At 47.0% G+C, this 24,596-nt stretch overlaps 2 protein-coding genes across 20 annotated transcripts in view; one reads left to right on the top strand and one right to left on the bottom strand.

The window, feature by feature from the left end:
• The window catches only part of LOC133629476 (histo-blood group ABO system transferase 1-like), a 41,435-nt gene that overhangs the window by 11,164 nt on the left and 5,675 nt on the right, over positions 1-24,596 (bottom strand). For 11 of the 19 annotated variants that reach the window (XM_062020123.1, XM_062020133.1, XM_062020136.1 and 8 more), the window contains 6 exons: positions 5,858-5,929; positions 5,358-5,548; positions 4,605-4,711; positions 3,578-3,634; positions 2,724-2,762; positions 1,739-1,777 (listed from right to left, as the gene is read on the bottom strand). In XM_062020123.1, coding sequence (XP_061876107.1) covers positions 1,739-1,777; positions 2,724-2,762; positions 3,578-3,634; positions 4,605-4,669 — 200 coding nt within the window. In that variant the 5' untranslated portion in view covers positions 4,670-4,711; positions 5,358-5,548; positions 5,858-5,929. The other 8 variants (XM_062020131.1, XM_062020125.1, XM_062020134.1 and 5 more) reach the window with 8 other exon arrangements.
• On the top strand, positions 15,103-24,174 carry LOC133629462 (olfactory receptor 6B1-like). The gene is made up of 2 exons (XM_062020091.1): positions 15,103-16,049; positions 24,135-24,174. Exons 1-2 carry the CDS (start codon positions 15,103-15,105, stop codon positions 24,172-24,174), a joined length of 987 nt encoding a protein of 328 aa, XP_061876075.1.

Raw genomic sequence — 24,596 nt, 5'->3', positions numbered from 1 at the left:
CAGGAAAGAAGAGTAGCATCAGGCAGCCTGAGTTGTTTATGCTGGTCTTGCTCATGCAGAAGCTCTGCTCTGTCAGGGCCAGGCTTGGTGACCACTGTGCTGTTACATGTGCTGGCATCTTTCATATCTGCATTTGGTTTCACCACAGGCTGGAGACAGAAATCCTTCATCCTTAACCAACGGGACTCATCTTGCTTTAACACGATTAATTAAACTAAAGAGACCACGTCAGGTCTCTGCAAACACACTTTGGCAGGAGGCAGCTGTGCTGTACCGTGTCTGACATGCAGCAGCTATTCCTCACACACACCATAAGGTGGCAATAGAGGCCGAGGGAGAAATCCTGCAGGATATTGCCTTGCAAGGCTTTTGTTTCACTGACTCAATAACCAGAGTCTGCTCAGTCACAGGAACGTGTGTCTCAGTTGCTTTACACAGACACTATCTGGAAGCAGTTCATGCAGTCCAGAGGGCCTGTGGATCACTAAATGCAAAAGGGATCATTCGAGGCCTCTGTGAAGGATGAGATATTTTCCACCTGAACACATCCAAACCAGTCCCTCTGTTAACAGTGGGAAGGTGTGTGCCAGGTGTGCTTGAGTTTGTGCATAACATGGACTGTTAGAAACAGCACCAGTAGAGGTGGAGAGCCAGGTGATGGCTTCAGCTGAGAAGCATCTTCCTGAATACAACCAGAACAGAACAAATAACAGAGAGTAATATTTCTTAGGAGCTCCCAGGAGCAAAAATGAACTCCTTCCTTTTAGGTTTGTAGTGGGGAAAGTTATCATCTGGGAGAAGAAAATTAAGCATCAATGTTGAATATATTTCAATGTCTAGATCTGAAACTAAGTTAAACAAGTACCAGAGTTCAGACACCTCACTGTGAATGTGTCAAGCATCATCTTTCACAGAACAACTGAATGGTTGAGTTTGGAAGAAACCTCTGGTCCAACCCCATGCTCAAGCAGGGCCAGGAGCACATCCAGACAGCTTTTGGACATCTCCAAGGAGGGAGACTTTGCAGCCTCTCAGCTAGCTTGTTTCAGCTGTTCAGACAGAACCTCCTGTGTCTCAGTTTGTGCCTGTTGCCTCTTGTAATGTCACTGGGCACCGCCATAAAGAGCCTGGTTCTGCCTCTCTGCAGCCTCCCTTGTTAAGAAGTTATTCCCCAAAGCCTTCTCTTCTCCGGCCTGAACAGTCCAAGCTCTCTCAGCCTTACCTCATGGGAGAGATGCTCCAGCCCCTCCATCATCCCTGTGGCCTTTGTTGAACATCTCCACTACATCCATCTCTCTTTGCTACTTTTTCTAGAGCTAGTGGCTCTAGAAGAGGCAATTCCACAAAATAACTCACCCCACTGCTCTAAAAGTGCCTTTCCACAGACATTTACAAATCATCTGGAGTGCTGACTGTTACCACTGAAAGCAGCATCAGCCAAGGGCTCTTCCTGTTTAGCTTCTGAGATGTGAGGTGGCAGGGGAAGGGGAAAAAATCAACCAAGCTCTGAGCAAACCAAATTCACTTCAGCAGTCACTGTCATTGCACAATTTCCTTTCTGAAAGCAAACAAGCAAAAGATGCTGCATCCACAAAACTTTGTCCATGGTTCCTGAAAGGGCACCTACACATGCATCCATTGCTGTCCATCCAGACAGGCTGTCAGCTGTTCTGACTTGTGACACAGCCATGAGAACAACATCATATCCTGTGAATGAAGCCAGAAAACTCATCCTTACCGTGGAAGCATGGAAGATGTTTCATTTAAGTCTGCTTGTCTGTAAATAAGAGACAAGGGAAAGACACAGAAATACCTCAGGGCACAGCAGTTGCAGATTTTCCTTTGTGAAGCCAGATGGGATGAGCCCCACAGGAGATCCTGAGGTGTTTCTGCAGTACTCCCCTTGGATCCAGTGTCAGTGGGTACCCAGTCACTAAGGCTCCACCACAACTGATGGCTTCACCTCTACATACAATGTTAACTATGTTTAAGCAACACTCCTCAGACACACTACTCAGCTGGTCTGATGAAGGCTGAATGCAAAATAATCTATGTTAAGCTTATCTCCAGCAGGTTCCTGCAGGGTACCCTCAGGAAGTTCCATTCTACTACTACACACAGAGTATTTGGTCCAGTAAGGCCAAATGTCTTCCACACAGTTCATAGATCACTGCTGGGCGTAGTGCTGCATGCCTTCACTGTGCACCAGGTAACACACAGAACCATTGAATCACTTCAGTTGGAAAAGATCTCTAAGATAATCAAGCCCAAGGGACTGAAATTCTCCCCCCATCAGGGACATCCACTGGGTGAGATTCCAACAGTGGCCTGCACCAAGGGCTTGACAAGAAACTGAGAGTCACTGACTCTCTAAATGAGACACTCTAGAGAGTCATTTCTTATTTAGATGCTCTTTGTGCACCTGAAATTGTGCTGGAGATACTGAACAACCCCAGACTTACAGCACCAAAACAGGTCCCGCTCAGAACCTCAGCCTGGCCACCCCCACACCCTCTGAGGATAAACTGGAACACAAGGGGTTTCTTCTCTGCCAAATTCGTTTAACCTTTAGCACAACAGCAGCTGGTTGTTCTTAGAGAACAGAAGACCCAGCTTTGGCACCAGCATGGACATTCAGCATGGACAAGGACAGATGTTTAACAAGATACCCACATGTATCCACAGGTCAGAGCTGAGGGACAGCAGAGGTAAGAGGTCCTTACCTTGAAAGCTGACACAAGCTCTGGTTCATGTTGGTCACACTGAAAACAAAACACAGAAAAGAACTTCAGGTTCATGAAAACAGTACCAGGGACATCAACCTGCTTTCTTATGCAGTGCTCTACAGCCCAAGTTTCACTTTCAAGGCAATGGTTTGGAACCAGGGTCACTGAAGACACACCTATGACCAAATAACAACAGCTTTTCCCTATTATTATCTAGAAATAAAACTTAATGGTATAACTCCTTTAACTTGTTCCTCCTAACATGCAGCTGTATGGATTTCAAAGGATTTACTGGTGGATCCTGGTGGTCATGTCTCTGCATTTACATTCTCTTACAACAGCAGCTCCAGATTTAGACACATAATTCCTTGTCCAAAGTGCTATTTGGTTAAGAACATGACACACACTATCTCTAGATCCATAGCTAAGAGATTCTGGCAAGGTCCATTTCTTTCTAATGAGTACAGAGGAGGCCTAGGACACTTCCTTACAGAGACACAACTTTTAGATGTCTAAAGCAGGTGGGCTGAGCTGTATTTCACTACATGGTTTTGCAGGAGCTGGTTCAATTTATTTGCCTTTCCCTCTTCTGAGGGAAAACCTCTGAGGTTTTTAATGAAACCTCTGGGATCTGAGTCTGTTCACCCAGCTCAAGGCATTCACAGTAGAGATGTCTGCATCTCAGCTGGTCACTGCAGCGTGACCAAATGGAAACAAGCATTTCTAGGGCTCTCCTCTGCTCAAGAATTGGTCTTATCAGCTGAGTCTTATCCTAATGGCCTAGAACAACACACATGCTGAATCTTGCAGGGCATGCAGAAGGAAACTCAGTCCCTTAAAGCAATACACACTCTTCAGAGGAGGCTGTGGGCTTCTGATCACTGGCTTGGGAGAAAGGGTGATGGTACCTTGGAGAAAGAAAGCAAGCAATGAGTCAATGTTAAGGACAATAACATATCAACCACTCCTCCACCCCCTTTCTGGCTGAAACTGTACAACTATCAGAGCTGTAAAAGCTGATAGGACACCTATTTGTGGGGCCAAACTGGTGATGAGGATGTGTAAAGCTCTGTTGTTTCAAGAGAGTTGTCTAGTCTGGTGTTACCTGCAGATCTACTCACTCTGAAGATCTGTAGATGATTTAATTTGCACTTAATGAGGCCTCAGACCACTTGTGCCAAAGGACAGATGTCTGCTTTACATCAGAGCTTGTTCAGGGCTGCTCCTAGAAGCTGACAGTCTAAGTCTTCTTTTGGAGTGAGGCATCTACACCATGACTTTGGCTCTGCTCTGGCATGTATGTGGAATCTCCTCTGTTGTGAGCCAAATCGTATCACCAGCAAAGGATGCTCTGCCTCAGAGTACCTGGATGAAAAGCTTCTCCTAGTTCCTCCATTTGGAACAGTCTTCCAACATTACTGCATCAAACTCTGCATCCCCAGATCTCCTCAACTTGGTCTCATGCCAGGCTCCAAGGCACTGAGTACCTGCTATGAAAGCATGGCAGCAGCACGCTGCTCCAGGGACACATAACCCAAGGGACACTTGGGCTGACCACTGTGCAGCATAAACACAGCTAGTACCACCCCACAGAGCACCAGCTCTGTGCCAGAACTCTGCTGATCTGCAGTCCAGAAGTGTCATCAACGATGTAAACATGAGCATGCACACTTGGGCTCCTTAGAATTTCATAGAACAGATGCAAAGTGTCCACATTTGCTTATTTGGGTCCTTTGAATACGAGAAGGGATTAGGAATGTAGCTTTGTGCAAGTACTTACATTGCATCTGCTCAAGGACAGCCACAAGAAACATCACTCAAGCTGAGCAACTGAAATACACACTTGCTGAGAATCATTACCAAAGGTTCAACACCCACCAGATGGCTCCTGTGATTCCTGCTGTCAGCACAATGGCCAGTCCGTGTAACTTTGTGATTCCCATGTTGTTGGTGTTCAAAAGGAGATTGTGGAGCCTGGATTGTCACTAGAGAAAAAAACCCCACACAGATAACACTGTAGTTATTAAACACTGAAGAAGCCTCCTGGTTTGGACAGCAGGTCAGGACACAATGCAGAGAGCAAACAGGCTTTGTAGTGGGCACGTTTTACACCTCGGTATCTATCATCGACTCTAGCTGCTTGCAATAGATACTCCACAGACTGAGCTCTCCCTGGGGAGTGGTAGTACAGTGGTATCACTTTATCATGCACAAACAAGTAATTCTCAGTTAGGTTTTCTCTGGATCAGGTTTTCTTCCTTTCCTGGCCAGTGCTCACTCTGCTGTTTATCTTCTCTACTCCAACCTCCCATTCATCCTGTGTATCCTTTTGGACTCCTAGTGTTTCCTACCGTGTCTCTTACCCCTGCAAACCTCTTGTCTTTCTAAATGGAAGGCTGCAATCCCTTTCTCTAAGTCAGCTCCTCATCCCCATCCATTCTGTGGCTGTCCACAACTGTGGTTCAGTCAATCTTTGTGTCAGCCTCCTGGGAAGACTTCAGCATTCTTTGTTTCTCCATATTACTTTCCCCTGCTCTCAGCTTCTCTTGAGCATCTCTTCCACATGTCACCACTTTTGCTAGCCACCATGCCCTAGCCCCAGCCTATTACCCCCTTAGCCACAGTACTCACCTATGGTGCTCTCAATGCCTCCACTTGAGCAGCTCCAGCTCTCTTCCTCCTCCACTTCATCTCTGCTCACATACCAGCTGAACCAGCCTCAGCACAAGTCATCTGCGTGTCAGCCCTGTGTCAACACTTAGGCTCAGGGCCAAAGGATGGGCCTCCACCCAGTTCTTTACCTTATGTGGGAGTGCTGCCTCCTGAGGAATGGGTAACAAGAAGGAACTTGCAACAACCATTTATCCCCTAACACTGCATCACTGAGATTCCTGATGAGCAGGGAGGTAACACTGAAAGAGGTGATCTAAAGAAATGGTAGGGGAATGCTAATAAGAAAACAAGGCATGGAAATGGAGCTAAGTGGTCACATATGCAAAATGATTTGGCATCTTGCAGAGTTCTCTTGCACCTATATTGTTACTATTTACATTCCTGAAGGAGCACTAACTAACAGAACACTGGGAATCAGGGAGAGGGGATAAGAACTAGCAGGTCCCAATCAGACTTACCTTTCCCGAATGGCATCCTCCTGCTTTGCTCTCCAGACACCCAAAAGTGTTGGTGTCCATCCATCATTGAAGCTATGGGAATATATGCCATTAGTGTATCAGTAAACACAACAAACACCAAGTCTATCCACAAGTATGCCAATAATAACACCCTACCCTGAGTGATCTGTGGCCCCCCAGATCAAGGGGTACAAAGTTACCTGGCTCTGGCTCAACAGGGTTAAATCCCTCTAAAGCTGATGGCTACATCCACAACACACCACAGCATCTCTGTCTGATGGGCTGGTGGCTCTTTGAGGTTTCTGTTTGCAGTAACAACAAGTTAAGAGCCCAGAAAAGTGTTGTTTCACTTGCATGAAACAGAAGGTACGAGTCCAGTGCTCTGTAACCTGTGTGAGGCACATGGGTGTGTGTCCTGGACAGACCAAGGTTTGCTTAGACTAAGTCAGAAACTGAAGTTCTTTGCCAAGGTGGATACCAGCCTACCTGGAAACTGGACTGTGGTCTCTTCTGGAGTGCTTCAGTGTTTGATTTGCCCATACTTTGACAGAGGATTCTGGCCTCTAAAGGAATTCTGTCCCATGTGATATTTACATATAACCATGAACCTTCCACAGTGAATTCCTGCTTCTGAATGACAATCTGCTTAGAAGGGGCAGATGTGAATCACAGAATGGTGGGGGTTGGAAGGGACCTTTAGAGATCATCTACTCCAACCCCCCTGCAGAAGCAGGTTCACCTAGATCAGGTCACACAAAACATGTTTGGGCACCACTTTCCCTGTGGAACCTCAGGTCATTTTTGAGGCCAGTATAATCACTGTCTTACACAGGGACAAACTAAGGCACTGATAAGTGATTTATCGTTCAGAGCTACCCACCACGTGATTGATTAGGAGCTGACAGCAGAACAGAAGTGCCTGAGGTTCTAATTTTGCTCTTAGTTCTCTTGGGCTTTGAAGGATCACATACTGGGTGATACTTTCCATCCTGAGACATCTTTCACTCAGCAGAAGCTGCAGGATGTCTACAGGAGCTACAAGTGCTCACAGCACCTGCAATCCAGCCTGTTTCCAACCAGTCAGAGAAAAGCAGAGAGGTGAGGTTCTAGCTACATGAGGGAAGCAGAAGCAGAGATGAAGAAAAATCACCTTTAATGACTTTCTCTCGAGCTTTGTTGAGTCTTTCTTACTTTCTTGTCTCACCTACACTGACAATACCAATGGCAGTGGTGGAAGTCTTGGAAATGAGTGGTTTCCAAGAGAAACAAAGCACAAGAGGGAAGAAAGAAGTGTTGTTTGACAACAGAGGTGGGATCAAAACATTAGAAAGATGTTTCTTATTTAACTTTCTGTGGTTTCAGAAGCTCAGAATAGAAGCTTTTCAGAAGCTCACGTGCCCTCGTGGCCAAGAAGCCAATGGCATCATCTTGGTGGCCCTGCACTGGCCTCTCTCCAGCACTTCCCTGTCCCTCTGGAGCTGAGGAGCCCAGAACTGGACACAGGACTCCAGATGAGGCCTCACCAGGGCAGAGCAGAGGGGGAGCAGAACCTCCCTTGACCTGGTGCCCACACTCTGCTTGATGCCCCCAGGCTGCCATTGGCTTCTTGCCCACGAGGGCACATTGCTGCTCATGGTCAGTTTATTACCAGCCAGCACTCCCAGGTGTGTCTGTGCAGAGCTGCTCTCCAGCAGGTCACCCCCAGCCTATACTGGTTCAGGGGGTTGTTCCTTCCCAGCTGCAGGACTCTGCCCTTGTCCTTGTTGAACCTCAGGAGGTTCCTCTGCCCAACTCTCCAGCCGGTCGAGATCCCACTGACTGGCAGCACAGCCTCTGGGGAATCAGCCAGTGCTCCCAGTTTGGTGCCAGCAGGGAACTTGCTGAGGGTCCCTCTGTCCCCTCATCCAGGTGGTTGATGAAGATGTTGAACCAGACTGGCCCCAGATCCCATCCCTGTGCAACTCCACTGGCCACAGGCCTCACACTGGACTCTGTGCCATTGATCACCAGCCTCTGGGCTCTGTCACTCAGCCACCTCTCCATCCACCTCACTGTCCACCCATCCCAGCCACACTGCCTGAGCTTTCTGATGAGGATGTTGTGGGAGACAGTGTCAAAAGCCTTGCTGAAGTCAAGGCAGATGACATCTGCTGCTCTCCCCTCATCCAGCCAGCCAGTTATGCACTCATAGAAGGCATCAGGTTGGGCAAACAGCATTTCCCCTTGGAAGACAGAGCAGTTCTTAGCTGTGCACACTTCTAAAGAGAAGAGGAAACAGAAACGAGTTGGGACACATTAAATTCAGGTAGTACCAAAGAGAACCAATTAACTAAATCAGAGTGATTAAGCTCTGCACTGCAATGGTCCCAGGAGATAGGAGTTAACCCCTGGACACTCCACTCTTCATTCTCCATGCACTGACACTACTGTAAAGATGCCTCATTTATGAGATGCCCTTAGATGATTGCTGAGTGCCTCAGGTGTGCATGCCTTCAGGGGAGACAGTGCCCAGCCACAGAGGTTACACTGGGTGTCATCTGTCATGATGGAGGGGTAAACAACAGTGGGTAGAGGCAGGAGTGAGCCGAGCTGTCCTGGGACTCTGAACGACCTTGGTTGCATATTTTAAATGCTGAGTCTGTTCTTTCATAAGACTTTAATTTTCCTTGCAATCAACAGAGGTGGAGCAGTAGCAACACAGGAATTACTTCACATGCTAAGGATAGGAGTCACTCCACCTAATTTAGGCATCATAAAACTGGGTAACTAATATAAGGCAATGGGGTAGATGAATTCTGGTGATGCATGCAATCACACACACACACACACACAGAAGGCAATGGGCTAGATGAATTGTGGTGATGCATGCAATCACACACACACACACACACACAGAAGGCAATGGGCTAGATGAATTGTGGTGATGCATGCAATCACACACACACACACACAGAGACACATAGGCAATGGGCTAGATGAATTGTGGTGTGCATGCAATCACACACACACACACACACACAGAAGGCAATGGGCTAGATGAATTGTGGTGTGCATGCAATCACACACACACACACACACAGAGGCAATGGGCTAGATGAATTGTGGTGATGCATGCAATCACACACACACACACACACACACACACAGAGGCAATGGGCTAGATGAATTGTGGTGATGCATGCAATCACACACACACACACACACACAGAGGCAATGGGCTAGATGAATTGTGGTGATGCATGCAATCACACACACACACACACACACACACAGAAGGCAATGGGCTAGATGAATTGTGGTGATGCTTGCAATCACACACACACACACACACAGAAGGCAATGGGCTAGATGAATTGTGGTGATGCATGCAATCACACACACACACACACACAGAGGCAATGGGCTAGATGAATTGTGGTGATGCATGCAATCACACACACACACACACACAGAAGGCAATGGGCTAGATGAATTGTGGTGTGCATGCAATCACACACACACACACACACACACACAGAGAAGGCAATGGGGTAGATGAATTGTGGTGTGCATGCAATCACACACACACACACACACACACAGAGAAGGCAATGGGGTAGATGAATTGTGGTGATGCATGCAATCACACACACACACACACACAGAAGGCAATGGGCTAGATGAATTGTGGTGATGCATGCAATCACACACACACACAGAAGGCAATGGGCTAGATGAATTGTGGTGTGCATGCAATCACACACACACACACACACAGAGGCAATGGGCTAGATGAATTGTGGTGATGCTTGCAATCACACACACACACAGAGGCAATGGGCTAGATGAATTGTGGTGATGCTTGCAATCACACACACACACACACACAGAGGCAATGGGCTAGATGAATTGTGGTGATGCATGCAATCACACACACACACACACACACACACACAGAGAAGGCAATGGGCTAGATGAATTGTGGTGATGCATGCAATCACACACACACACACACACACAGAGGCAATGGGCTAGATGAATTGTGGTGATGCATGCAATCACACACACACACACACACACACACACAGAGGCAATGGGCTAGATGAATTGTGGTGATGCATGCAATCACACACACACACACACACACAGGCAATGGGCTAGATGAATTGTGGTGATGCATGCAATCACACACACACACACACACAGAGGCAATGGGCTAGATGAATTGTGGTGATGCATGCAATCACACACACACACACACACACACAAGGCAATGGGCTAGATGAATTGTGGTGATGCATGCAATCACACACACACACACACACACAGAGGCAATGGGCTAGATGAATTGTGGTGATGCATGCAATCACACACACACACACACAGAGGCAATGGGCTAGATGAATTGTGGTGATGCATGCAATCACACACACACACACACACAGAGGCAATGGGCTAGATGAATTGTGGTGATGCATGCAATCACACACACACACACACACACAGAAGGCAATGGGCTAGATGAATTGTGGTGATGCATGCAATCACACACACACACACACACACAGAGGCAATGGGCTAGATGAATTGTGGTGATGCATGCAATCACACACACACACACACAGAGGCAATGGGCTAGATGAATTGTGGTGATGCATGCAATCACACACACACACACACACAGAGGCAATGGGCTAGATGAATTGTGGTGATGCATGCAATCACACACACACACACACACACAGAAGGCAATGGGCTAGATGAATTGTGGTGATGCTTGCAATCACACACACACACACACACAGAAGGCAATGGGCTAGATGAATTGTGGTGATGCATGCAATCACACACACACACACACACACAGAAGGCAATGGGCTAGATGAATTGTGGTGATGCTTGCAATCACACACACACACACACACAGAAGGCAATGGGCTAGATGAATTGTGGTGATGCATGCAATCACACACACACACACACACACACACACAGAGAAGGCAATGGGCTAGATGAATTGTGGTGATGCATGCAATCACACACACACACACACAGAGAAGGCAATGGGCTAGATGAATTGTGGTGATGCATGCAATCACACACACACACACACACACACACACACACACACACACAGGCAATGGGCTAGATGAATTGTGGTGATGCATGCAATCACACACACACACACACACACACACACAGAGAAGGCAATGGGCTAGATGAATTGTGGTGATGCATGCAATCACACACACACACACACACACAGGCAATGGGCTAGATGAATTCTGGTGATGCATGCAATCACACACACACACACACACAGAGAAGGCAATGGGCTAGATGAATTGTGGTGATGCATGCAATCACACACACACACACACACACAGAAGGCAATGGGCTAGATGAATTGTGGTGATGCATGCAATCACACACACACACACACACAGAAGGCAATGGGCTAGATGAATTGTGGTGATGCATGCAATCACACACACACACACACACAGAGGCAATGGGCTAGATGAATTGTGGTGATGCTTGCAATCACACACACACACACACACAGATGCAATGGGCTAGATGAATTGTGGTGTGCATGCAATCACACACACACACACACACAGAGGCAATGGGCTAGATGAATTGTGGTGATGCATGCAATCACACACACACACACACACAGAAGGCAATGGGCTAGATGAATTGTGGTGATGCATGCAATCACACACACACACACACACACACACACACACACACAGAAGGCAATGGGCTAGATGAATTGTGGTGATGCATGCAATCACACACACACACACACAGAGGCAATGGGCTAGATGAATTGTGGTGATGCATGCAATCACACACACACACACACACAGAAGGCAATGGGCTAGATGAATTGTGGTGATGCATGCAATCACACACACACACACACAGAGGCAATGGGCTAGATGAATTGTGGTGATGCATGCAATCACACACACACACACACACAGAAGGCAATGGGCTAGATGAATTGTGGTAATGCATGCAATCACATACACACACACACACACACAGAGGCAATGGGCTAGATGAATTGTGGTGATGCATGCAATCACACACACACACAGAAGGCAATGGGCTTGATGAATTCTGGTCTGCATGCAATCACACACACACACACACACACACACACACACACACACATAGAAGGCAATGGGCTTGATGAATTCTGGTCTGCATGCAATCACACACACAGAGAAGGCAATGGGCTAGATGAATTGTGGTGATGCATGCATTCACACACACACACATCCCCTAAGCCCTATATTTTTTCTATAAGCATTTACCACAGAATCCCATTCACACAGTAAGCCAAATGGATCATCCCAAATCCAAATAACATATCTGACAAACATCTGTGGAGCTTTAAGTGAGTCTCAGGAGTTCAGATTTCAGTTCTGAGAAGCAGTTCTGGCTGGCTCTTAACTCTCCTCTAAGTACAGTAGGAACTGCTGCCTGCCTCCAGCTGTCTCCACTGATCACCAGACTGTCCTAAGCCTGTTGCCTCCTGGGATCTGTCTTTGTCCTGCATCCTGCATGGTTTCAGCCTCATGACAAGTTGCTTTCACACTGCACGGCACCCCAGGCTACTGGACAGCTTGTGATGGTGAGGAATTGATTTCCCTTGGTGTTTGATTTGAGGAACACCAATGATGACAGACTTGCATTGAATTCTTCTTAGTTATGTCTCTCAGCATGGTGAGTGTTGAGTATCCTGTAAAGTGGCATGAAAGGACAAAGGCTGATGATACAGTGCTTAAGGAATTTGCAGGCCAGAGAAATCTTGCCTGTACTACCTATAGTAAACAGTAATTAGAAGCCAGCCATGGAGTTACATCTTGATCTGGTCTAAAGGGGAGCTGGTTGGCTCTGCTACAGCTCAAGGACAATGATGGCAGGCTCTTTCACAAAGACATTTCAGCTGTGGGAGGCTCCTTCCCTACAGACAGGTTCTTTCCAAAGGCCTCAAGTGAGACCTGCCAGACCCACACACGGTTCTGAAACAGCCACAAAACATCCAACCAAATTAGTTCTGTTTGCAGGGTGGTTTGCCTCATGAAAACACAGTTTGATCATGTAGCCACAGTAAGAGCTAAATACTCAGACACAGATTCATGACACAGTTCTGGACAGTTTCCTGAGTAAGCTCTGTCAGTAGGATCACCAGTAGATAACTGAGGAATAGGCACTTCGAGAACATGTTTCCCAGCAGCTAAGTTGGGTTCTTGCTTCATGAACTGCAAATGCTGCAAAGAGAGTCTCAGAAAGCCAGAATTAGCCTTCAGGAGTTTCCTTCTTGGATACCTCAGCTACACAAAGGCAAAGTAAACACCAAATTCCCATGAGTAATTACTTATCCCCCATGCACTCTTATACTGAACCTATTTTTATGACCTGGTAAGAAGCCACCACATCAGTGTGTTTTGCAGAGCTCTCACCACTTGGGTGTCTTCAGTTAAATAAGGGAGAACAGTTGTCTTCCCCTGTCAGACCACAGGCACTGCTGAAGGGAGATGAAGGTAAGAGGAGAAGAAAGTTTTTCACTGTTATTCCCCTTCAGGAATCTTTGTAGGGTAACCACCTCCTTCCAAGGAGGAACTAATCCACTGGCATTTCAACACCTACAGCATGCCTGTGAACTGCACTGAGCAACACATCTAGACATCTGAGCTGCTTGTTTGACACACACTTGTGGAGTAAACAAAGAAGCTGACACAGAAGGACCAACCTATCTTAGCCCTTCTCCTCTTAATGAAAGCAGTATTGCCTGGAAATGCCTGTGGATCTGTGTTCCCTCCAAAGAAGGAAAGCTGAGATAACTGATAGCTACCTACATGTCAGCATGTGGATTCCAGCTTCTCAGTATAGGCTTCTCATGTTAAGATGGCACAGATATTTGCTCCAGGAGGAGTGACAGTTGCTGTCACTCTCCTGTTCTTGCTTAGCTGAGGGAGATTTGACTGATGTGTAAGGTGAACAATTTGCCAATGAATTGTTTTATGAAGGTTCCACCACTGAAGATAGTTTATTCTATGCTGTCTCGAGTGATTCTGTGGAGGTGGGAAGAGGTGGTTTGTTCCTTTGCTTCTCTGTATATGCTGAAATAAAGTATTACACCAGTAGAGCTTTAAACCAGATGAAGAAGCATTTCTTAGATCAGTGGCCCATGAGGTTAGGGCAGAGGATTGGGCATTTTCCAGCGTGAGAAAGGCTTTTTCCTTTTCATTTTGAACCTGTAGAATCTGATCCTTGGACAGGAAAATTAACCTGTCATTGTTTTTTATAAAGGTGGATAGAGGAATAGAAACAGGGGATGGGAGGGGAAGCAACACAGACAGAGAAATGCATTCCTTCAGCACCTAATTCACCTTCCTATGTGTTCTGAACAACACATATTGCTCTCTGTAAATGCCTGTTTCAGTTAGTGAGTATCTCGAGGCTTTCTGTGCTGGGATAATGTAGCAGGGACCAAGCTCTGCTCCACAAAGGATGGGTGTCAGGAGGTTGGGACATCCCTTTTTACTATAGTTGATAGTAACAGGACAAGGGATGATGGGATGAAGCTGGAACACAAGCAGTTCCACTTAAACATAAGAAGAAACTATTTCAGTGTTTCAGGGAGGGAGCCCTGGCACAGGCTGCCCAGGGAGGCTGTGGATGCCCCTTGCTGGGAGGTCTTCAAGACCCACCTGGACATGTTCCTGTGTGACCTGATCTAGGTGACCCTGCTTCTGCAGGGGGTTTGGACTGGATGATCTCTAAAGGTCCCTTCCAGCCCCCACTATTCTGTGATTCTATGATTCTATGACTTGGCTTTGCAGGACTAAGTTCACTTGCCTAAGCCATGCAGAGGCATCAGTGTTCCTTGCAGGTTAGGGATAACTGGACATCCAGCTGTTACATGGGCATTCAGCACATAAGGATCTCATTAATAATCTAGGCCACTAATTATGAACCAGATATAAACAAAACCCACACTGAATTTGTTCTTATGTCTTCATACTGACATGACTGTGATGATGTTCTTCCTTTTCTCCCTCTCCTTGTATTTTTCCCCTCTTATTTTCACTTTCCTCCTTCCAGTCTGCTTTTCTTCTTTCTTCCTCTGCAGTTCTTCTCACTGTTTCTTTGGGTTTAGAATACTCAGCTTTTAAAAGACTCCCTTTTTTCTCTTTTATTGTCCTTCCTTTTTCTCTGGAGCTGGATGCCACGTGCCCTTTGCCATGAAGCAGAAAAACAGTACGAAACCCCAGGAATTTATCCTCGTGGGATTTCCAGCTCTCATGGAACTTCAGATGCTGCTCTTTGTGATATTCCTGGTGGCTTACATGCTGACTGTCTTGGAAAACATGCTCATAATTATAGTGATAAGGATGGACCACCAGCTTCACAAGCCCATGTACTTCTTCCTCAGCAACCTCTCCTTCCTGGAGGCTTGGTACATCTCAGTCACCGTTCCCAAGCTGCTCATGAATTTCCTCCTTGAAAGCAGGAACATATCTTTTGGGGGCTGTATGACCCAGCTTTACTTCTTCAGCTCCCTTATTTGCACCGAGTGTGTCCTCCTTGCAGCCATGGCTTACGATCGTTCCGTGGCCATCTGCAACCCCCTGCGCTACGCGGCCGTCATGAGCCGCCGGCTCTGCCTGCAGCTGGCCACGTGCTCCTGGCTCACCGGCTTCTCCATGTCTCTGCTGAAAGTGGTTTTCATCTCTCAGCTGTCTTTTTGTGGCTCCAATGTCATCAACCACTTCTTCTGCGACATCAGCCCCTTGCTGAACATCTCGTGTGCTGACAGGACAACAGCTGAAACGGTGGATTTCATCCTGGCCTTGCTCATCCTGCTGCTTCCCCTCTCTGTCACCATTATATCCTACACGTGCATCATCAGCACCATCCTGCATATCTCCACAGCCCAGGGCAGGAAGAAAGCCTTCTTCACCTGTGTTTCTCACCTCACTGTTGTCATTATCTTCTTCTCAGCCATGCTGTTCATGTATGCTCGGCCCAAGAGAATCCACCCTTCTGACCTGAACAAGCTGGTGTCAGTCGTGTACACTATTGTCACTCCCATGCTCAACCCCTTCATTTACTGCCTGAGGAACCAGGAGGTTAAACGGGCTTTGAAAAACATCTTCAGTGTTAGACAGACAGTCCCCAAGGTCTCTCAGTCCACTGCTGGCCACCATTAAGGTCATTCCTTATCGACAAGTGTGACAATTAGAAGGAAAGGTTTTAAGACTGAGCTTGTCTGTCGAACTGCAGTTGTCATCATGCTGGTAACTGAGGCACACACAACTACCTATCCTCAACAAGGAGTCACCTTTCTACCTATTACCTTCAGATGATGAAGGCTTATGCACAATAGTTAACTGATTTGACTCCCTGGCCCTTCAAGGAACAAGCAGACATGTCATTGGAGTGTTCTGTTAATAGCACGTGCACGATGCCAGGTAACACCTGACACCTAAGGAGAGATGCATGTACCTACACAGGCAACTCAACTATAGGCACAGGCCTCATGTTTTAAAGACCTACAAGATCTACAGATGCAATGACAAAGGTAATGGTCTCTTCTGCAGTTCCCACACCATATCTCCCTCTCTAAAACAGGAGGTCTCAGGCACTCCACAGTATTCCATGTTCTGCAAGGGCTCAGGAACCTGAGTCTGCCTGGAAGAGACTAACAGCAGAAGGAAAGAAAGTATTGACAGTAGACTGGGAGAAGCCCAGCTTCTTAAGGGAGGTCAAAACAAATACTCTTCATAAACTGAAGACTTTCAGTCCTTGTCTCTGTAAATAGAACAACTCTGTTCCATGTTCTAAGACATTCTCATTACTTTCTATTCTAACAAACTCTGCTGAAGTCACTTTGGACAGGAATAAATACACAGTTTGGGCATTTTGTGTATTTTACAAGCCAGTGGCTGCATCTCAGCTGTCAACATCTGCACCAATAAACTCCTTTACTCTAGGGAGTGTGGCTATTTTGTTAAATACATCACAGTGTCAGATGCCTGGCATCACAGAGGTATAGAATCACAGAATGGTGGAGTTGGGAGGGACCTTTAGATACCATCCAGTCCAAACCCCCTGCAGAAGCGGGTTCACCTAGATCAGGTCACACAGGAATGTGTCCAGGTGGGTCTTGAAGACCTCCAAGGAAGGAGCCTCCACACCCTCCCTGGGCAGCCTGGGCCAGGGCTCCCTCACTGAAACAGTGAAATAGACTTTTGTGTTTAGCACCCCTTGAAATGACTCTGCTGGCTGTCCTCTAGCTGTTGTCTGAGGAGGACATTGGCCTTACACAGAACCTGTGTCATATCTATAAGATGCTTGGATACTCTGGGATGCTCAAAACAATAACAGACATCTATCCTGGGCACTGAATAGATCTCTAAACAATATAAAAAGAGTGTCCAGAGATCTACTGACATGATTAAGTACAAAGGCAGGATCCAGTTTCCTAAACATAGCCATCTGCAGCCATTTCAGCACAATTTGTGTTTCTCACCTTGCCCACAGTTACAGAGGCTATTGCCCAGAGCTTCATCAACTGCACTCCTCTGCACCCCTTGCCCTGCTTTGGTTCTTCTTAATCCCTTCAGTAGTGTAGGAGTAGCTAACAAAGAGCAGAAAGAGGGACAAATGAAGATGTCAGTATCTCATTGCTGACACGAAGATCAGTGGCTGAATCCTTAACTCTGCAGCTCAGTTAAGCTGCTGCATGTAGGAAGATCTGTAGCCAGGGCTGGGATTCATCTTGCCCAGCACTGACAGTTCCAGTCCAGCTCACTGTGTAAGATTGTTTTCTAATGGGTCAATCCTTTCCAGAGCACAATTTCAGTAACTTGTGTCTTAACTGCTGTCTTCGGGATGAGACAATCCCCACCCAAAGCTTCTTTCTCTTGACTGCTCAAGCTAACTAGCTTGTAGAGGTATAACCTCACAACAGGCCTTGAAATGAGGGATGATGAATATTTTCCTTGTTGTATCTGCAGTGTCAGGAAAGACAAATGCTACCAATGGAGTGGGAAGCCTCAAACCCCTTTATCTCTGTGGAATTACACAGATCTTTTTGTTACATGCCTCACATTGACTAGAAGAGAACACTTGTGCTGTACTCTGCTACTCAGAAAAGACACAGTTTGGCCATTCAGAGGTTGTACAGTTAACTCCAGGGTATCACTTAACTCCTACATATCTACTCCAAACCTGATAAATAGGTAAGGCTCTGGATTTGGGGCACTACCATATTTTTCTAGTGTAGCCTTTGGTGAGTGATTGCCACATCCTCTGCTTCAGGGCTTTGGGGTTTTTACTTCCTCTGCCCCATGAAAACCACTTGACATTAGCTCATGTTACTTCATTGTTCAGTGTCTCACACATCTTACACATCTTCAGGGCTTCTAACCACAGAGGAAACAACAGCATCCCTCCTCTACAGGAGATTGCTTCCACTGGGAGCCTAGCTGCAATTTCTAGGTTAACTCTTATGAGTAAATAAAGGTAAATAAAGGGGTTGGTTTATCTGTGTCAATAGAAATCATGCAGCTAACAAACAGCCCACACATCATCTGTTCCCTACTGATCACATTCTCCAGGATGAACTAAGGTGATGGATTCCACCTGAATTCCCACTACAGAAGGCTGAGAAGAGTTTTAGTTTTAACCTCATAGGCTTGAGGCATTCTTATTTTTGAAGGAGGAATCTGAGGTAGCCACAAACAAGGCACAGAACTGTGATGACCTGGCAATGAGGCTGTACCTGGGATGCTCTGTGTGCCTCTGTACCTCAGTAAGCTTTGTGGTGCTGGCTCTTCAAAGCCAGATGTAGAAACCTCACTTGGGATCCTTCAGATGTCTTGGGAGATTCTGACATAGAATTGCATCTATCCTTGTGTAGCCCTTCCCTCACAGTTCATGGAACAGACATGGTATCACTTTAGAAACATGCAGATGTAGAAACTGAAGCACTGGCAATGTCAATGGGTAAGTTCATAACCTGACACTTCTTTATACAAGATGGACATGACAGCATGATGCACCTGGCTTATTTTACACCAGTGTCTTAGATGAGATAGGACTGCCAGTGCCCAATTATCTCCATGGAGTATAAAGTGAAACACATGCTTACATTTTCACAGTGACAAAGCCTGAAATGAGCAATTCCTCACAATAAAGTCCTACAAACCCAGCAACAAAGCACCTCAGCTGTTACAGTGTCTGAAGCACTGCTGTCACACATGGCTATGAATTTAGGACCCTCTGGTTAGGTTTCATTGCATTAATTTATTGCAGGTTTGTCTTTCCCCTACAGAATGGTTGGGAGGAATGAAACCAGGGCCATGTATTTCATTCTCCTGGGTTTTCCCACTGAACTGCAGCTGCTCCTCTTCTCTCTGTAACTTCAGGCTTATGTATGAACTGCTGTAGTGGTTTTGCCTGGGACAGGTTTTTGGTAGCAGGGGGCTACAGGTGTGGCTTCTTTAAACAAAAAGAGTTGCCAGAAGCTTCCCATGTAGCTCACAGGGTTGGGGCCAGTCAGTTCTAAGCTGGACCCTGCCACTGCCCCAGACCTGGCCAACTACTGATGGAGGTAATGCCTCTGTGAATAACAGACTGGAGAAGTTGTTGAACTGCAGCAGCAACAGGGAGGGAGAATGGCTACATGAGGGGAGAGCAGCAGATGTCATATACCTTGACTTCAGCAAGGCTTCTGACACTGTCTCCCACAACATCCTCATCAGAAAGCTCAGGCAGTGTGGCTGGGATGGGTGGACAGTGAGGTGGATGGAGAGCTCCTGAATGACAGAGCCCAGAGGGTGGGGATCAATGGCACAGAGTCAAGTTGGAGGCCTGTGGCCAGGGGAGTTGCACAGGGATGGGTTCTGGGGCCAGTCTGGTTCAACATCTTCATCAACCACCTGGATGAGGGGACAGAGGAACCCTCAGCAAGTTCCCTGCTGGCACCAAACTGGGAACACTGGCTGATTGCCCAGAGGCTGAGCTGCCAATCAGTGAGCTGTGGGCAGGCTGAGAGGAAGGTGCTGAGACTCCCCAAGGGCAGAGTCCTGCAGCTGGGAAGGAACAACCCCCTGCACCAGGCCAGGCTGGGGGTGACCTGCTGGAGAGCAGCTCTGCAGAGACAGACCTGGCAGTGCTGGGTGATAATAAACTGACCATGAGCAGCAACGTGCCCTCGTGGGCAAGAAGCCAATGGCAGCCTGGGGGCATCAAGCAGAGTGTGGGCAGCAGGTCAAGTGAGGTTCTGCTGCCCCTCTGCTCTGCCCTGGTGAGGCCTCATCTGGAGTCCTGTGTCCAGTTCTGGGCTCCTCAGCTCAAGAGGGACAGGGAACTGCTGGAGATAGGCCAGTTCAGGGCCACCAAGATGATCAGGGGACTGGAGCATCTTCCTCATGAGGAAAGGCTGCGGGACCTGGGGCTGTTTAGTCTGGAGAAGAGGAGACTGAGGGGTGATCTTATTAACATTTATAAATATCTAAAGGGTGGGTGTCAGGAGGTTGGGACATCCCTCTTTTCTACAGTAGATAGTAATAGGAGAAGGGGTGATGGGATGAAGCTGCAACACAAAAAGTTTCACTTAAACATACGAAACACTATTTCACTGAGAGGTGAGGGAGCCCTGGCCCAGGCTCCCAGAGGGGTTGTGGAGGCTCCTTCCTTGGAGCTCTTCAAGACCCACCTGGACACATGCCTGTGTGACCTGATCTAGGTGAACCTTCTTCTGCAGGGGGTTGCACTGGATGATCTCTAAAGGTCCCTCCCAACCCCACCATTCTGTGATTCTATTAATGTGGAAACATCTGCACAGACACCAAGGTCAGTGCAGAGGGAGGGGGAGGAGGGTGCTTAGGCACTGAAAAGGCTCGCCTGTGCCCTGTGGTGCAGCCCATGCTGAGGCAGCTGTGCCCCTGCAGCCCATGGATTACTTCCACTCCATAATTACTTCCACTGCTGTATTGGTTGCTTTATCTTCTATTACAAGGTAGGAAGGTAGGGAGGTTGGAAGGAAGGTTGAAGGACTTCACCATCTTCAATTCATCTTCAGAATCAGACACCCTAGGGGGGGTTAGGAGACACCAGCTGTTTCCTCAGGGCCTGTAGGGTTTGTCCCTACACCTTTTTACAAGTGTTTTGTCAAGCATGGCCAATCCTAAGCAAGGAAGCATGCTTTATTTCAAAGGATATGCTGATTGTGATTGGCAGCATCTTTGATTTCTTGTGCATGAGAAGAATATTGTATGCCTCTGTCTTCACCTTAAACATTGAGGAGTTCCATAACCCTGCCAGAGCTCCTGACTCAGGATTCTGTCACAGCTGTGCAGACAAAAACTACAGAGCATTGTGCCATGCCAGTCATGTTAGTGACCTGTGCCAGAGCCTGCTGCTCACACAAGGACCCTGCTATCAAAATATCACCCTACAACTGCCTTCCTGCTGCCCTGAAGCTGAGATCACACACTCCTTACACTACATTAAGATCTTCCACAGATGCACTGGTCCCTCCACTCACTGGGACAACCTCTCCTGCTTCTGTTTCACTGCTTCTTCCCACTTCACCCTTCTTTCCTTGCACAAAGCTCTTCTCCCCAGGGAATGTACAACACTGAAGGAAAGGGCTGACTGGACCTAAAGACAACAGCTCCCTTGACACCATCACTGGAAGATGTCATGGGAGGAAGGAATCTGTCACTGTCAGAGGCCTGACACACTGCAGACAGTCAGATAAAACACTTTGGTTTTAATTCAGTTCCTTCAGGCCTGAAAGCCTGGGATCTGTTACCACTCTGATCTCACCTCTGCATAGACACAGCACAGTAATTGCACAACTCAGTTACCCAAAAATAAGCACTGGGGGACTTTCTGGATGACCTGAAGCATTCTCCACAGCCACATACATTTGAGGCTTCTTGGAGGACACAGGCCTTCTGTGCATCACCTGCCAATTCCCACGTAGCCATGTCTCATCCAATGGCCCAAATGATGAAAAGAGAGAGAATCATTAACTCATCCAGCTTTATAATTCTAAGAGCTACAAAGAAAAGTCAACGTGGAGCCCTGATGCTCTCATCTGAGGCAGCACAGCAAGGCAGGCAGGGCCCATGCACATCAGTTCCATCACTCACCTCTTTTGGACAGAGGTGTTAAAGGAAACAATTCTCTCTAGGTGCCCATTTGTCTACACTGCACATCAGATAGGAAGGGTTCCACGTTAACTCCTGCCATTTAGAAATCACATTCTTAGCTTTTCTAGTCATACACACAGCTGAGGTCAACCTCACCCCAAAGCAAAGGTGTTGCCTGCAGACAGGGATCAGGACAAGCAGAGTCACCTCTTCCTGCATCCAGTCAGACTGGCTCTGTAGGAATGGGATCCACCTGCTGCTGGTGTCCCTCTCATAGGTGCAGCTAAACTCTGCAGCCCTCCTGGAGAAAGCCTGTGGGATCCTGAGGACACAGGCTCTGCCAAACCTCTTCCCTGTCTCCATGGGGCAGATCTAAATCCCTGGAATTCCCTCAGGGCAGCATCTCCCTGCAGCTGCTGGTACCTGGAAGGACACAAAGATGAACTGCAGGTGGGCTCCTTTCCCCACCACACTTGACAGGTAACACTCACAGCAGTGGTGAGGGAAGAGAACTTAAACAGTAAGCAAAATAGTTGTCAGAGGACTGGAAAGCAATGGGTACCTCACACACAAAGCTCAGCTTCCTCACCTTCCTTTCTGAAAGGAGCTAAACTTCATCCTACTGAAAATAGAGTTAAAGGTTAAAGAGTTAAAGAGTTAAAGGTAATAGAGTTAAAGGTTAAAGGAATAACTGTGAAGCTTCTTTTCCTCTCTTACTAAATGTGAGCACAGGTTTGACAGGTGCCTGTAGTTTGCACACTTGGGGCAGGGGGGGATGCAGCTGGCAATGTGTATGAAACAATGAGCAAAATCTCAAACTAACCCTCCTGAAAGTTTCATGGGAACAACTCCTTCTCCTCTTGGGAACTATTCCTACTCCAGTCTTCTGCTGTTGTCTCAACTAGGTATCACAACAAATGAATAGGCTTTCTTTGTTCCACCCATAGAGTTCTTCATATCACAGAATGGTAGGTGTCAGGAGGGACCTCTAGAGATCACCCAGCCCAACCCCCTGCTAAAGCAGGTTCCCCTCACTCAGGAGGCACAGGAACGTGTCCAGGCAGGTTTGGAAACCTCCTGAGAAGCCTCCACACCCTCCCTGGGCAGCCTGGGCCAGGGCTCCCTCACCCTTTGGTCCATGGTCTAAGAACTTCATGTCATCTGGCAGTTTGGTTTGTGTGTATACTTGAACTTCTCAAGGATCCCAAACTAGAGACACTCTGACTGGTGAGCCTGGCACAGCAAGAGACAGGTCATTCAGTTATATAGCAGATTGGTAGTGTCCATACATTTCTCCATTGGCTGGGTTTAGCCCTGGACCAGAGCTGCCCATTTTCCCATTCAATTCTCAGTCATCTCTGTTATGGATTTAGTTAAAGAGCAACTACAGTTCTGTGGATTGCCTGGAAGCTCATCCTTGATTTTGACTTTCAGGAAAGGCATTTGGAAAGAAAAGCCCTCTCCATAAGCCAAGTCATATTGTTCATTCTAAAACGTGCTCCTGTGAGACTTCTTTGCATTTGCTGGCTGAAACAGTCTCTTACCAGCACAGATCAAAGGGCATTGACAAAGGGGTCATCAGTGCAGAAGGCTGAAACTCCAACTTCCCCTGTTCCCTCATCTGTGCTTGACTTCAGTAGCTAGAAATAATGATGGCACTACCTGTGACTCAAGACAGACCTCACCATAAGCTTCTGACCTCACCTACAATGCAAAGCACTCCTCTCCTTAATCATCCTCACCTCAAGCTTGAGTTCAGCCACAAATGAATCAGAAGAAGCTGTAAAGCCTGACTCTTCTGCAACACTGTTGAACTGTGCTCTTGGACCAAGTCTAGAAGGTAAGGGTACAGATCATTTAAAGTGGAATGATGGCATCAAACCATGGATGGATCAGTTCTCTGAGGGTCCAGCTTCACTGTATTTTACTAAAATAACTAGGAAAGGAAAGTGTGTTTGATACCCCCATTCTGCTTAAAATAGATTCTTCCCTACATGTTCTCCTGGGGTTTGTCTTTCACAGAAATAAATGGCTTTTCCTTAGTTCTGCCCAGTAACATTGCTCTCCACCCCTGCAGCCAGGTCTCCTGACTACCCACAGGATAGAACTGACCCCAGTCTCCAGCTTCTTCACTGTCTGGAGTGAAACAAAAGCATGTCTGCAGGGCAGATCCCTTTCAAGAGGCACTATGAATAAAAACAGGCCTTGAAATCCTTTAGCAATGGCAATGAATATCCCTCCCTTTGTGTGCATAGTCACTACAGAGTAAAGACAGTGCTGATTAGAGCACACAAAGCCTTTGACACTGCTGTGGGTTGCAGGGACAAGAGAATAGACAGTAATAATGTCTCACTCCCAGAGCATGAATCGAAGTTGTGGCCACTTGTTGCTTGATCACAAAACTCTTCTCTCTGCCTGATTCCCACAGGGACATAAACCAGACTAATTTCCCTTCAGAGCTTCTTCATTTCTATTCTTCCTGTCATACACAACTACAACGAATGCCAAATTGCAATTATGCTGTATGTGTTCACTGAAACACACCTGAGAGCTTATTATTAACTACA

Source organism: Colius striatus, unplaced genomic scaffold (genome assembly GCF_028858725.1).
Source record: "Colius striatus isolate bColStr4 unplaced genomic scaffold, bColStr4.1.hap1 scaffold_46, whole genome shotgun sequence".
Lineage (NCBI taxonomy): Eukaryota > Metazoa > Chordata > Aves > Coliiformes > Coliidae > Colius > Colius striatus.
Note: the sequence above shows the minus strand (reverse complement) of the source record. Positions and strands in the feature narration are given on the sequence as shown.

Excerpts from the sequence above, each read along its gene's own strand:
- LOC133629462 (XM_062020091.1), top strand. The coding sequence starts at position 15,103 with ATGAAGCAGAAAAACAGTACGAAACCCCAGGAATTTATCCTCGTGGGA. Across the intron at positions 16,050-24,134 it reads ACAGTCCCCAAGGTCTCTCA|AACTGACCCCAGTCTCCAGC; the intron begins GTCCACTGCTGG and ends CCCACAGGATAG.